This window comes from Elephas maximus, chromosome 1 (genome assembly GCF_024166365.1).
Source record: "Elephas maximus indicus isolate mEleMax1 chromosome 1, mEleMax1 primary haplotype, whole genome shotgun sequence".
In the NCBI taxonomy this organism is placed as follows: Eukaryota; Metazoa; Chordata; class Mammalia; order Proboscidea; family Elephantidae; genus Elephas; species Elephas maximus.
The window spans coordinates 25,057,758-25,072,874 of NC_064819.1; the positions used below are offsets into that span (position 1 = coordinate 25,057,758).

Here is a 15,117-nt window from a genome sequence, read left to right on the forward strand (position 1 = left end):
TACCTGACAAGTAATATGCAACCCCTGTCCTCAGAGAGCTGATGGTTAAATAGTAAAATCATACCCAAATGAGCAATTATCCTCTGCTGCAAGAGTTGTTGGAAACCCTGGTGGTGTCGTGGTTAAGCGCTATGGCTGCTAACCAAAGGGTCAGCAGTTTGAATCCACCAGGCTCTCCTTGGAAACTCTATGGGGCAGTTCTACTCTGTCCTATAGCTATGAGTCGGAATCGACTTGATGGCACTGGGTTTGGTTTTTTTTTTTGGCAAGAGTTGTTGTCAGAGAGGAATGAAGAAATTCTATGAGAGAAGAGAGGCGGAAGTGATTAACTCTAGTTGAGAAGAGCTTACTTATTGTCCTACGTAAAATCCACAAGTGTGTAGCAGTATTCCCACTAGTCAACACAGAGACAGCCATAATATATTGGCTTAATGAAACCTAGTGTCTGTTTTCTCAAGCCCTTCGATCAGCTCCATGGTTTCTAATGTTCTTCTTTTTCTTCAGTTTGGTTATGAAGGCCGGGTCCCACTGAAGAGTGCCCGTCTGTTTTATGACATCAGCGAGAAGGCTCGAAAGATTGTAGAATCCTATTTCATGCTGAACTCAACCCTGTATTTTTCCTACACACACATGGTCTGCCGAACAGCTCTGTCTGGTGAGATTCTGGGGTCCAAACTTGTTCCACTCTGCCCACAATGCAAGTGGAAAGAAACCAATGCAAAGCAAAGCTCCGTTGAGTTTTAGACTAAGAGAGTAGAAGACTGCGAATGTCCTAACACAAAAGAAGCTTGGTAATGCTCACTCTTTCCTTCCCTCAGTTTCTCCTCTTTGGTCACTTGAAGTTCCAGAAACCCCTCAATTACGCCTATTTTCTTTTGTAACCCCGTTTCTACTTTCCTGTCAACATTTTTTTTTTTAAAACTTCACTAGGTTTCCCTTTTTGGAGAACCAGCAACCTGGAAATTACAGTCACAGTTATATTCACAGGAGCCCTGGTGGCGTGGTACTTAAGAGCTCAGCTGCTAACCAAAAGGTCGGCAGTTCAAATCTACCAGTTGCTGCTTGGAAACCCTATGAGGTAGTTCTGCTCTGTCCTGTAGGGTCGCTGTGAGTCAGAATGAACTCGACAGCATCGGGTTTGGTTTTTGGTTCATTATGTCCGCAAAGCATTGAGTGGAATCATACAAAACGAAGGGATTGTTGAGAGAAATGTTCTTAAAAAGAGAGACCTCCTCACTCCCTACTTGTCATGGTTTCTTCTATGTGTCGTTTCTTCTACCTCCTGCGGAGTAGGAAGGGGAGAACGTCACACGAGTAGACTTTTACACTCATGAAGTTTCAGCTGAACCAAATTTTTTTTTTTTTTTACAATTTTCATTGCATTCTCATCTTTCTGCTGCAGCATATGAAGTAAAACCCATGAAATGCGTAGAGTTTATATGTGCATATGTACATCCGGGCACTTTTAGAGCTGGGCCGCCAAGTATGACCTGCCTAAGGTTTCATGTCAAGTTCAGTGCCAAAGCTGGACCAGGGTCTTAACTGCCTGCCCAGTGTTCATTCATTAATTCTACCATGCCTTCTGCTTCCTCAAATTTGCCAGAGACACCAGGAACGGGAGAAGATGGTCAGATTGTCAGCTTTTCTGTTGGAGTATACACTCCCCTGCTCATCCTTCCCTGTTTCCTTTCCTGGCAGGTCAGCAAGACAGAAGAAATGACCTCAGTCACCCCATTCATGCTGACAACTGCCTCCTGGATCCAGAAGCCAATGAATGCTGGAAGGAGCCTCCGGCTTACACGTTCCGGGACTATAGGTATTGTCAGCACCCGCTTCAAAACCAAGCTTTGCTCCCACAGTTATCAAAAACCCATGGAACCTAAAAAGCTGCTGTGTTGCTTGCTATCATATTCATCTCTGTGAATCCCAGATTCTCAGGTTATTTCCAGAAGCAGCTAGCACAAATAAGAAATGACTTTATCATCTCGTGTTTTTATCTTAAAAAATTCACTCATGTTTTGCATCCTGTTCCACAGTGCACATTTTCGTTTTAATATAAAAAGTAAAGTTTATGTTCTGTTTTTTAACACTTCTTGACATTCGCGGAAGTATATCCCATGTGTCCATGTCCCTCAGTCTGAGAACATAAGAGCGCGTATGTCTGGTCCACACACATGAAGAAGTGTGTCTGCGCTTCATAAATAAGGAACTGGAAGCTCAGAAGAAAAGATGTTTCCTATTGTTGAAATAGATATTTTGGTGTGTCAAGGGAAGCCTCGGGGTTGTAGTCACTATGTGTATAATAGCTTATTTATTGTTGTTATACTGTGTTCTCTACAAAGACATTTATTGAGCGCCCCCTATCTGCAAGGCTGGTCCAGCTCACAAGGAGCACTCCAGTTTTAAAAAATACAAAAACGAACCCATTGTAGTCGATTCTGACTCATAGCGACCCAGTTAGTTGCGGGGGGGGGCGGGGGGGAGGCATTGTTTAGAGATACTATTATTTAAGGGCGGAAACCCTGGTGGCATAGTGGTCAAGAGCTAGGCTGATAAACAAAATGTCAGTAGTTCAAATCCACCAGGCGCTCCTTGGAAACCCTAGCAGGGCAGTTCTACTCTGTGCTTCAGGGTCGCTATGAGTCGGAATCGACTCGACAGCAACGGGTTTAGGTTTTTTTTTTGTTGTTTTGTATGGAAAACGTAATCAAATTTAATCTAGCTGGACCTGCCCATATGCCCATACTACTTACAACTCTCTGTTTCCCTTATATAATTAAAAAAAAAAAAAGAAAACCCGTTGCAGTCGAGTCCATTCCCACTCATAGCGACCCTATAGGACAGAGTAGAACTGCCCCATAGAGTTTCCAAGGAGCACCTGGTGGATTGGAACTGCTGACCTTTTGGTTAGCAGCCAAGCTCTTAACCAGTAGTCCCCAGGGTTTCCAAGTTTTCCATTAAAAAAGAAAAAAACAAACTCAGTGCTGTCAAGTCGATTCCGACTCACAGTGACCCTATAGGACAGTAGAACTGCCCCATAGAGTTTCCAAGGAGCACCTGGCGGATTCGAACTACCGACCCTTTGATTAGCAGCAGTAGCACTTAACCACTACCCCACCAAGGTTTCTAAGTTTCCCATAGTGGAGGTAAAATGTAAGATGAGCTTTGAAATATGATTATTTGCAGATAGGGGGTGCTCAATAAGTGTCTTTGTAGAGAGCGCGGTGTAACAACAATTAATAAATTATTACATACTCAGTGACCACAACTCTGGACTCTTCTCTTTACACACCAAAATATCCACTTCAGCAATAGAAAACATCTTTTCTTCTGAGTTTCAATTAAAATTTAACTGAGTTTCGGTTTAAATTTTAACATACCAAGAATAAAGGCATACCCCAGGAGCATGACCCAAACTACATCTGTACTTACCCAAAGGGCTAGGAGGGTCAAGTGCTTCAATATCTAGTTGTAAGGAAATGTACTGTTTAGTCTGGCCAGTTCATTGCCAGTCTTCAGTATTTTACGATGCTACTGTTGTTATAAGCATATGATGACAACAATGGCTATCAGTTGTTCAACTGTGCACAAAACTGTGTGTCTTTTGGGCAGTGTGTCATTTAATCCTCAGACACCCTTATAAAGAAGGGATTTTTGTCTTCATTTTACAGGTGAAGAAACTGAGGCTTAGGGAAATTAAATAAATTGGCCAGGTTTGCATAGCCAGTAAGTCATAAACTGAAATTTGAACTCTGGTGGGCTTTAGAGAAGGAGCCTGGTGATGCAGTGGTTAAGTGCTCAGCTGCAAACAGAAAGGTTGACAGTTCGAACCCACCAACCACTCCACAGGACAAAGATGCGGCAGTTTGCTTCAGTAAAGATTACAGCCTTGGAAACCCTTTGGGGCAGTTCTACTCTGTCCGGTAGGGTTGCTGTGAGTCAAAAATCGACTCGAGGCTTATTTTTTGTTTGTTTTTTGGAGGGTAGGAGGGAGCTCTGGAGTCCGTCTAGGCTTGAACCCTAGCTCAAATTTAGGCAAGTTACCGAACATCTACGTTCTTTATTGTGCAAAGTGCCTGCTACCGAGAAAGTGTTTAATGTAAGGTAGTTATTATTATTATTAGTTGCCACCACTTTATACCACCTCCAGATAATCAGTATGGCATTTCACTTACCTCTGTATTCACCTTTCCCACACTACATCACTATCAGTCCTTATCACAGTATCTGGCATGTACTAGGCGCATAGGAACGGCTTGTCGATGTAAATAGACACAGATGTTGCTAAGGCGTTGCTGTCTTGGACTCTCCCATCCAGATTCTGCCCGGTGGGAGGTTGGAAAGACTCAGCAGATCCGTTGGTTCTGATCAGCGACTAGCTGGAGAAAATGCAGTGGGAATTGCCCTAAGAACGTAGTGGTCATGGCTACGCTTGTGGCACGTGACCTGACTAGAATGTTCCCTTTCTTCTCATAGTGCTCTCCTCTATATGAATGACGACTTTGAAGGAGGAGAATTCATATTCACCGAGATGGATGCTAAGACTGTGACGGTAGGTATACCTGTTTCTTTACGTGTATTGGTCATGTTTTAACTTTGATTTTGCCATTTCCCAAGAACTCACGGACTGCCAGCTTTCAAATACTTCTGAGGTCAGGAATTCAAAAGGTCAAGAGAGTCCCAGCGAGTGTATAGATCCTAAAATATTAGAAACGGAAGCGTCCGTAAATCTTCTAGTCCCTTTTACAGATGGGTAGATTACAGAATAGAGAGATTAAGGGTTTGCTTATGATCATATGCTAGTGAGTGTTAGATTTGGACAGAGAGCCTAGGTCTTCTGATTCTTTACCGGTTAAATTGATAGAAACAAAATCATCAGTTCCTAACACATTCAAGCCTAGGGCAAGTCAAATGATTTTATAGATGGCTTTTAAGTAATCTGGTGTTCTGGCCTCCTAACCTTTAGTTTCAAACATTATAAATATCTTTGTATATAACCTGTTGCCGTCGAGTTGATTCCAACTCATAGTGACTCTCTGGGGCAGTTTTACTCTGTTCTGTATGGTCGCTGTGAGTCGGAATTGACTCAATGGCACCTGGTTTTGGTGTGTATATATACATGTATATATATATTTATATGAAATGCTGGTAGCGTAGTGGTTAAGAGCTGCGGCTGCTAACCAAAAGGTCAGCAGTTCGAATCCACCAGGCACTCCTTGGAAACCATATGGGGCAGTTCTGCTCTGTCCTGTAGGCTCGCTATGAGTCGGAATTGACTCGACAGCAATGGGTTGGGTTTTATATATGTATATATGCATATATGTGTATGTGTGTGTGTGTGTATATATATATCAGGCTAGGTGTGCATGAGATTCTAAACGCACCTTCACAGGTAAAAATCAAAAGTTAAATTCATGCCCCATCTTCCTAAGCCAGCCAACACCCTTGGAAAACCAGTTTCCCTAGTGCTTATAGACTAGATAGCCAGCTGCTTTGGCCTTTAAGCTAAAGAATATAGACCATTGTAGAAAAACAGGTTTTTCAACTGTGAAGATAATCTAATCTGTAGTCCGCAATTTCACCTGTTTTGAAATTGTACGTTACAGATGAGTAAGTAAGCGCAAGAGAGTCTGTACATGCCTTGCTTACTGGTTAATCTTCCCCTGATCATAAGGTATTTTCATCACTTGTTCTGAGTTTTTTGACTTTCCACACATTTTGCACTCTTTTCTCAATAGTGAAACAGCCGTATGTCATCTCTGACATGGTACCAGGGTCTCAGAAAATGATACAAAAACTATATATTTCTGGATATCAAGGTGAATCCTATGAGGAGTCTCCCTAAACTTGGTGAGAAACATTGTGATAATTAAGAAAAAAAAATTCATACAGTTTAATGCAATAACCTTCTAAAAAGGCCATGATACATCTGACTTTTTTATAAATAGCTTAAATATTAACATGAGAATATTGTGATACTTCATGATGTGGGAAATTAAACAGAGATTGATGATCTGGGTGGGAGTTTAAAATCCCTACACAAGATTCTCACTTTTTGAAGAGTCTGTGCAGAAAGCATTTGATTTCTGAGCTCTGCTAGCACTGAAGTGCGAATATGCTTAAATCTCAAAGAAATTCAGACAGGTGGTTGAAAAGATTTCTTTGCTTCTGCTCCCTCTAGTGGCCAAGTTTGGAAACGCTCAATATTTCAAGGTAGTAAAACCAAACCTGGTGCCGTCGAGTGGATTCAGACTCAAGGCGACCCTAGAGGACAGAGTAGAACTGCCCCATAGGGCTTCTCAGGTTGTAATCTTTACCGAAGCAGACTTCCGTCTTTCTCCCGTAGAGGAGCTGGTGCGTTCAAACCACCAATCTTTCGGTTAGCAGCTGAGCGCCTAACCACTGTGTCACCAGGACTCCTTTTAAATACTATGTATGACTCAGTACTTCATAAATTGTTGAATATAAGTTAACTGGAATTCTGCTTTTTAAAGATCTGAAATCTTTTAAGACATATATAATCTTAAAAATGTTTAATTCTTTTAAAAAAGTCACAAGCACTAAACGTTACCCATCCCCCCAAAATAAAAAGAAAACAGACTTGTGTGTGTATGTGTGTGTGTGTATATATATATATATATATATATAAACCCGTTGCCATAGAGTCGATTCTGACTTGTAGCGACCCTATAGGACAGAGTAGAACTGTCCCATAGGGCTTCTAAGGAGCAGCTGGTGGGTTCAAACTGCCATCGTAACTACTACAGGGCTCCCTCCATATGTATATATATTCCAAGAGCCTCAAGCTGAGGGTAGATTTATTTTCCAAAATCAGTTTTACTTCAGTTTAATGCACATCATGGATACTTTTTACGACGTCCTATAAAACCCAAAAACCAAACCCACTGCCATTGAGTCGATTGTGACCCTATAGCGACCCTATAGGACAGAGTAGAACTGTCCCGTAGAGTTTCCAAGGAGCGCCGGGCGGATTTGAACTGCTGACCTTTTGGTTAGCAGCTGTAGCACTTAACCACTACACCACCACGGTTTCCAAATAGATAATTAAAATATACACACCTGTCTGAATAACAAAGAGTAATTGATAATTTTTTTTTTAATCATTCCCCTCTTTAATTCTGGAGGGACGAATGGAGCGGGGGAGTGGCCTAACTTGGTACCACACAAGGAAGTAAAGTCTTCTAAGCTTTTTGCTTTGGAAGAATCTGGAAATTGTATAACTAATTGAATGCTGGCTGGAAATTTACATATATTCAAGGCAAACACAGGAAAAAAAGGCTTCTCTGAGTCTTACTCATCAGTTAGATGGATTTTTTTTTTGTTTTTAATCATACTTGGAAGACATACTTGGATTATCTTCAACAGCAGCTTTTATTTGTGAAATATGGGGACTTAGAGATTTTGGTTTTCTGTGCACGTTGGAAGAAAATAAAATTTAATGAGTTCCATTTGCTTTATGAAAAACTAAATTCTGTATGAATGGGCTGTGTTCTTAAAGTATGCTTATAATCATTTATCTAAACTTCAGAGTATATTTTCCCATAGAAACAATATCATATGTAGAGACTGGCTGACTAAAGGCTGTTTATTCCTTCATGTACCTGATCTCTGACAGGTGCTGCTCCTCACTGGATAAGATTAGTCCTAGAGAAAGACCTTCGAGAACCCGCAGGCCTATAACCAGTTCCTAACCCAATCTGCTTCAGGCAGTGGATAACTTCTCTTAAACATTTCCAAAGTTCTTCCTGTTTAAATACTTTCAATTCTTCTAATTCCATCAGACAGAAAACATCCAGTTGTCTCCAAACCTGTTCTTTGACCCTTACTATGTTGAAAGATGTAGTTACAAAGACGTAGTTACATCAAAGCAGTGACAACCATATCTGCTTAAGTGAATCCCGGTCACCATCAGGGAATGAGCAGCCCAGAAAACTGGAAACACCAGATCCTCAGGCCACATACTGTCCTATTTCATAACCCTTCAAGGAGCCTCTAGGTGGTGTAAATGGTTAAGTGCCCAACTACTAGCTGAAAGGTTGGCGGTTTGAACCCACCCAGAGGAAACTGGGAAGACGAGCCCCGGTGATCTGCTTTAGAAAGTTCACAGCCTTGAAAACCTTGTGGTGCACAGTTCTACTCTACACGGGTGGGGTCACCAAGAGTTGGACTTGACTTGACGGCAACTAACAAAAACATGTGGAAATGCATCAGAGAGTTCTCTTGCCAGACCAAAAGAAATCAGAGTGATACTGAAGGCACGTGTAACTAGTGAAGCACAAGATTTTCTTTAGAAAAGTCGCTTTGGTAAAGCTGCTAAAGAAAAGCAGTTCTATCTAGCAAAGGTAAAGCACTCTAAGTTATGAACAGGAGAATAATCAGAAAATGACCACCCTTACCCTTAGCACCCACATATGTAACTCTCCCCTAGGCCCCCGCCACCACACATACACATATACACACACATCCCTGGGTCTCCATTTTTTTACTTCTCGCACTACCCTTAACCTTCCATGTGTAGGTCACATATTCTGGGAATACCTACGTTATGTGGTGTTCAAGGATGTCAGGAAATTTTCCAAAATTTCCACTGAAAAGCATAGGCATCCCGTTTTATTCAGAAGGACATCAAAGGTTCTTCTAATAGGCATGTATCTGCTCAAGTCAATTCAGAAAATAGCTGGTTAAACAGACCCATCTTGTCAAATAGTATAATGGGTAAAAACCAAAAAGCCCATTGCCATCAAGTCGATTCCACCTCATAGCGACCCTATAGGACAGAGTAGAACTGCCCCATAGGGTTTCCAGGGAGCACCTGGTGGATCTGAACTGTCGACCTTTTGGTTAGCAGCCGTAGCTCTTAACCACTATGTCACCACGGTTTCCAGTATAATGGGTAGAACCACTTTTTTGCTTTCACTTCACTTTTCCAAGGTCTATATGGACTGACTAAGGTTCCTCTACTTTCCAAGGAAGAAAAACAAACTCTACTCACATAAGACACTAGATGTTTTCTCTAAATATAGAAGCAAGGCCCCTGATATCTAGTTGCTTAAACTCTATTCAACTTACCCTACTCTTTTGATTTAATGCCCTGGCTCAGTGAGCCCAGCAGTTATCTCCTGTCCCTTCACTACACTCGTTTACCTAAACATCAGCAGACAACTCCACCTCACCAATCACAAGCTTGGAAGTATGATGTCGTCATCTCCGAGCCCCTGGTGGCCATGGAATAGGTCAGCCCAAAGGGTAATGTGTTCTCATCACTGGAGGCATTAAAGCAGTGGCAGAGGGACCACTCGGCAGGAATATTATGAAGGAAATTAAAGTATCATATGCAATTAGGCTTGATTTTTAAAAATCTTTGCATTGTATAATGTGCACGAACCACAAATGTACAATTAAGGAATTAAAGCATCTCCAGAACTCTAGATGTCCCCTTCATTTGGTTTTGTCGTTCAACAGATATTACATATGCATCTACTGTGTGCCAAAGGCTGTGCTAGTGCTTAAGCTAGAGAAGTGAATTTAAAAAAGACTGCCCTCACGGAGCTTCCAGGTTGTCAAAATAGCACTTATTAAGCACTTACTATGTGCCATGGACAGTGCAAAGAATTTTATCCGAATTATTTTATTTTGTCAGGTAGATGTTATTTTGACCATATTTTTGTTTTATAGATGGGGAGATTGAGACAATCTATGTATTCTCCAGGCCCAGGATTCCATCGTTTTTCTCACTCAAAGTTAAAGCTTGACCTGAACAATCTCATGGAAGGCTAGAGAAGGGGGTTGTGAAAATGTTCATGATGTTAGAATCCAAAGTCTAATTTTTGCTTCGTGTCCCAGGCCTCTATAAAACCAAAGTGTGGGCGTATGATCAGCTTTTCATCAGGAGGAGAGAACCCACATGGGGTGAAGGCGGTCACCAAGGGCCAGAGGTGTGCTGTGGCACTGTGGTTTACCTTGAACCCACTTTACAGAGAATTGGTGAGTTTCCTGATCCATCCAGAAAGCCAACTAGGTTTTATCTAAACCTGCTTCATGGACTGATTTATCTGAAAAGCCCATTAAGTTGTTCCATAACACTTCAGGGACTTTGAAGAACGTGAAAAAAAAAAAAAAAAAAACAAAACTCTTATAGAACCTCTTGTCTTCTCTTTGGTTTCTGATACTGACCCTGTTTTCTAAGGAAGTGCAAATTTTTTGATCGGATCCATGACCTGGCATTTTCACATCTAACTTTCAAAGTGTGAGCTTGGAGAAAAGAAGAGGGGCTATGAAGGCCATCCTTAATTAGATGGGCTCTAATAAGTAGACATGTTTGTGGAAGTGGATATGTCAGTATATTTGGTAATCACTAATCAATTTTGAGTTTTATTAACAAACTGTAGCATCAGGAGAAAGGAATAAATTTTTACTGGTCACGAGGAAGACTAATATCTTCTTTCAAGAAACCATTAAAAAGAGCATGAAGTAATTTGTGAAACATGTATAGGGTTGCTCTGAGTCAGAATGACTTGAGGGCACACAACAGCAACAATAACAATGTAGAAGAGGGTGAAGACACGTGAAAGATTATTGTTGTTGTTATTGATTGCCCTCAAGTCGATTGCAACTCATGGTGACACCATGTGTGCAGAGTAGAACTGCTCCACAGGGTTTTCAAGGCTGTGATCTTTCAGGAGCACGTAGTCTGTCATCCAAGGTGCCTCTGGGTGGGTTTGAACCACCAACCTTTTGGCTAGCAGTCAAACTCTTAACCATTTGCACCACGCACAGACTCCTTAAAGGTTATTATATGAAGAATATTTGAAGTAGCTGAGGACACTTAGCCTAGATAAGAGATCATGATCTTATCCTTATCTGAAAAGCTGCACTTGGGCAGAGGTGATAGTTTCTGTCTGTGAAGCTGCAGAGGGATGAATTAGGACCAATGGGTAGAAGACCCTGGGAGGAAAATTTGGGCTCAACATCAGGAATAACTTCCAAATACACCTACTCCTTACTGACTATCTCATTATATGACATTTTGCATTTCAAATAGTAAAAGATCTACTATCCAACTATTTTGGGCATTAACAACATATGTCTTTCTGACAGGAACAAATGCTGAGGTGTGAGGCAAGGGTAATGTTGGCTGTGATGGCTAAAGTTATGTGTCAACTTGGCTGGGCCATGATTCTCAGTTATGTGATGATGTGATTTGGCAGTTATGTAATGATGTGATTTGGCTGTCATGCAATGATGTAGTCATCCTCCATTTTGTGATCTGAAGTGATCATCCTCCATTTTCACATAACACTGATTTTCACGTAACGACCTGGTCTTTGAACCTAATCATGTTGATAAATGAGGAATGGGTGTGCTCCTAGCTGTGTAATTTGTCAAATAGTCACCACTGCTTGATGGAATAATCTGCTTGGGAAGTAGCAAGTGCCTTGTCTCTGAATATGTCCAATCAAAGCCTCAGCAACTGCCTGGCATGGAATGCTGAAATGGAAATGAGCATCGTAGCAGAGGTTGAACTAGGTGGCTTCAAAGGTCTATTCCAGCCCCAAGTGTTGGTGAAGCCATGAAATTCCATTCTTGAAAATGGCATTCTATCCCATTTTCCTCTTCAGTCCCTTAAATACATTTGAATCCAACTTCATCATATACTGTTTCAAAATAATTTCTCTTTTCTATATAGTTTTCTCCATCAAACCTAACTCACAAAGTTTGTACATCACATTTCCTAAGTATTCTTTTACCTGTATAACTAATGTTTAATAAGAGACCTGCTATATGTCTGGGAAACTCTGCTAGGTAAGCCGTAGGGATACAAAGCTAAAAAAACATGGTCCCTGACCACAAGGAGCCTGGAGAGATCTACAAATGAACAGGCAGTGAGAAAATAGCAATAAGTATTTTGTAGAGGGTATAAAAAAAGAAAAAAAAAAAGAAAAACATGGCCATCGAGTTGATTCCGACTCACAGTGAACCTATAAGACAAAGTAGAACTGCCCCATAGGGTTTACAAGGAGCAGCGGGTTGGCTCGAACTGCTGACCTTTTGGTTAGCAGCTGAGCTCTTAACCACTATGCCACCAGGGCTCCTAGGGGGATATCAAGGGAGGCTTATATAAACTCAGATCCAAAAGAGGAGAAGATGATAGGCAGACTAAAAAAAAACTAGGACAGAGAAGATCATTGTCCTGGCAGAGGGAACACAGACAGTAAGCTCTGAAAGCTTCAGGTGGCACTGAACAATTTCCATCACCTATAATTTCTATCTTTCCTTGTGCTTCTAAGCCAGGGTTTCAAACTGGTCCGTTCCAGTTTGAACCCCTGCTGAGAATTGCATTTCCATCCCAGATATACTGAATCAGAACCTGCATTTTAACAAGATCCCCAGGTAATTCTTATATATAATAAATTTTGAGAACTACTGCTGTTAGTGCTTCTCACAATTGGCCCCTAATTCGTTAGCATCACCTGGGAACTTGTTAACCAAAAAAAAAAAAAAAAAAAAATTGCTGTCAAGTCGTCAAGTTGATTCTGACTCATAATGACCCTACAGGGGCCTCAGCAGGAGTTCGAACCAAATGAACCTGTTCCAAGCCCCGTTCTAAACCTCCAAAATGCCAGCATTTCCCCAAAGCACTCCTTTTGTACTGAGGAACCTAGGTAGATTAGTAGACAGGGAAGATAACAAATTATTGAAAAGCACCTAGTATCCCTCTTTAACATTCAGTTCAGCAGACATTTAATATATTTCATTATTCAGTATCCCAACCCTGTCTTCCAAGGTACTGTTGTATCAAAATAAGCTGGCACAAAGTAAATTCTCTCTGCTCTTAACCTAATCAGGAAACACCAAAGCCAAAGTTCCTCCCTCTGATGGAAAAGTACCAGGATGCATCTCCAGTCTTCAGGCAATAGCGACATCTAGTGGCTGCAGTGTAAAATGACCAAAGCCTCTTCAGCAACTAACTGATAATTTAGCCCGTGGGCAGGCTCCTATCCTTCCCTATGCATTGTCATCACCTGGGACTCTTAAAAAAAAAAAAGTACTGCTATCTAGCTTTCACTCTCATAAATTCTAGTGTAATTGGTTTGGGTCGAATCCTGGTGATCAAGAGTTTTAAAAGCTCCCCAGGTGATTGTAATATGTAGGAACGTTTGGGAGTCACTTAGGTAGCTTCTCCCAGATGGAATCCTGAGCAAGGAAAGCCTGCCTATGAAGAAGGCATTTCAGTGGGTAGATTTCCATGCTGGTTGTAGATTAAAGGCGCTCATTCCCAAGGAGTACTTAGCATCATAAATTCTTAAGGCTACAAAGATATTACAAGTTGTACTTCCTTGTGTATACGTATGAATTGGTCCCAGCACTCTGATTTCTTTCCCTTCACTAGAGACATGATTGCAACAGGTTCCTGTGGCCATCAGATCTGAAAGTGCTGTAGGTGTGTCTATTTGTCAAGCATCAATATTGTTTTCGCCCATATCCATACAGTAGTACTCAGGCATTTTGTTTCGACTTTATGAAGGCAGCTTAGTTTTCTGTTATTTTAATATGTTTGGTCCTTTTAGTTGCCTTTATATCAACATCATTTTCAGTTGCAAGTCCTTGAAGGAAAGTGGCTTTGTTTTTAAGGCATAAAATTGGTATTTGTATTAACTTACTGTCCTAGGTAGAATTCTTGTGAGACCTGGGCCCAGTTCCCAGCCAATTCACTTCACACACAGCCACCACCCTTCTGTCAGGGAAGACAGGCCTGTTGCTGTGATGCTGAAGAGGTTTGCAGCAAGCTTCCAGGCTAAGACAGACTAGGAAGAAAGGCCTGGCAACCTACTTCTGAAAATCAGCCAGTGAAAATCCTGTGGATCACAACCGATCATGAGGTTGGAGCAGGACCGAGCAACATTTTACTCCATTGTGCTTGAAGTTGCCGTGAATCTGGGTCAGTGGGCACCTAGTAAAAACAACCTTGTGCTAGGCATTGTGTTAGGAGCTATCTGGAGCAGATACAAGCTAGTCAAGGACATAAGCCCAATTTTCAAGGAGCTTAAAGTCGAATTGGAGAGATAATACAGAGGCCCGAATAATGAAAATCCAAGGCGAAACCCACAAGAACCTTAGAGACATAAGACTTGTGTTCAGGGGTTATAAAGAAGCAATCAGGAAAGGCTTCACTGAGGAGACAGCATTTGAAATAAGCCTTAGAAGATGAGAAGAGTTATTTGGGCAGAGGCATTGTAGACCGAGAGGGCCTTTCATTTACGTGTTTATTTCTCAGATCTAATGGAGCCTCTGTCAAATGTCAGTCGCTTTTCTGAAATACAGTAGTGACCAAGAAGGCAAGGTGCCCTGCTATCACGGTGTATATTCTGGTGGAAAGAGACAGAAAACAGATAACATAAACAAATAGATAAGAGATTTTCAGATAGTGCTAAGTATTGTGAGAAAAATGGAGCAAGGTAACTAATTTAGAGTAAGGGGTAGGGGAGGTGGCAAACTGTGAGGCCTCTTAGAAGAAGTGGCACGAGGGACAAGAAGAAGCCAACTGTGATGGACTTTTGGGGAAGAGTATTCCAGGCAGAGAACACATTGCAAGGGCCCAGAAGACAAAAGGGAGCTCAGAGTGGTCAAGAAACAGAAGGAAGGCCAGACTGGCTGGGACATGGTATCCCAGAGGGAGAGGGGCATGGAAGGACGCAGAGGATGCAGGGCCCAGATTCCACAGGCCTGTTAAGAATTGTGAATTTTGTCCTAGCTCTGGTGAGAAGCTATTGTGGTCCTCCTGCCCTACACCCATTCCCAGCCCCAGGGAGTTACAGGATGTGAACAATGACTTTAGCTGACATGTGGGCTTAGACTAAGGCAGTAAGGGAGAAGGCGAAAAGATATGGAAGCTTTGAGATGACCATCCAGACCTGACAGACTAAGGTGAGTCGGGAGAGTAGGAAAAAGCATGAGGTATACTGGAAACCAAGTCCAAGTCCCTGGGTGGTACAAATTATTAACGTGCTGGGCTGCTAACAGAAAGGTTGGCTGTTAGAGTCTGTCCAGACGTGACTTAGAAGAAAGGCCTGGTGATCTACTTCCAAAAAATCAGCC

The 15,117-nt window shown here is 41.7% G+C and overlaps 1 protein-coding gene across 1 annotated transcript in view; it reads left to right on the top strand.

Moving 5' to 3' along the window:
• The window catches only part of P3H2 (prolyl 3-hydroxylase 2), a 182,124-nt gene that overhangs the window by 152,166 nt on the left and 14,841 nt on the right, over positions 1 to 15,117 (top strand). The window contains exons 11-14 of the mRNA XM_049880393.1: positions 505 to 655; positions 1,699 to 1,816; positions 4,477 to 4,552; positions 9,865 to 10,005. Coding sequence (XP_049736350.1) covers positions 505 to 655; positions 1,699 to 1,816; positions 4,477 to 4,552; positions 9,865 to 10,005 — 486 coding nt within the window. The remainder of the gene's footprint in view (positions 1 to 504; positions 656 to 1,698; positions 1,817 to 4,476; positions 4,553 to 9,864; positions 10,006 to 15,117) is intronic.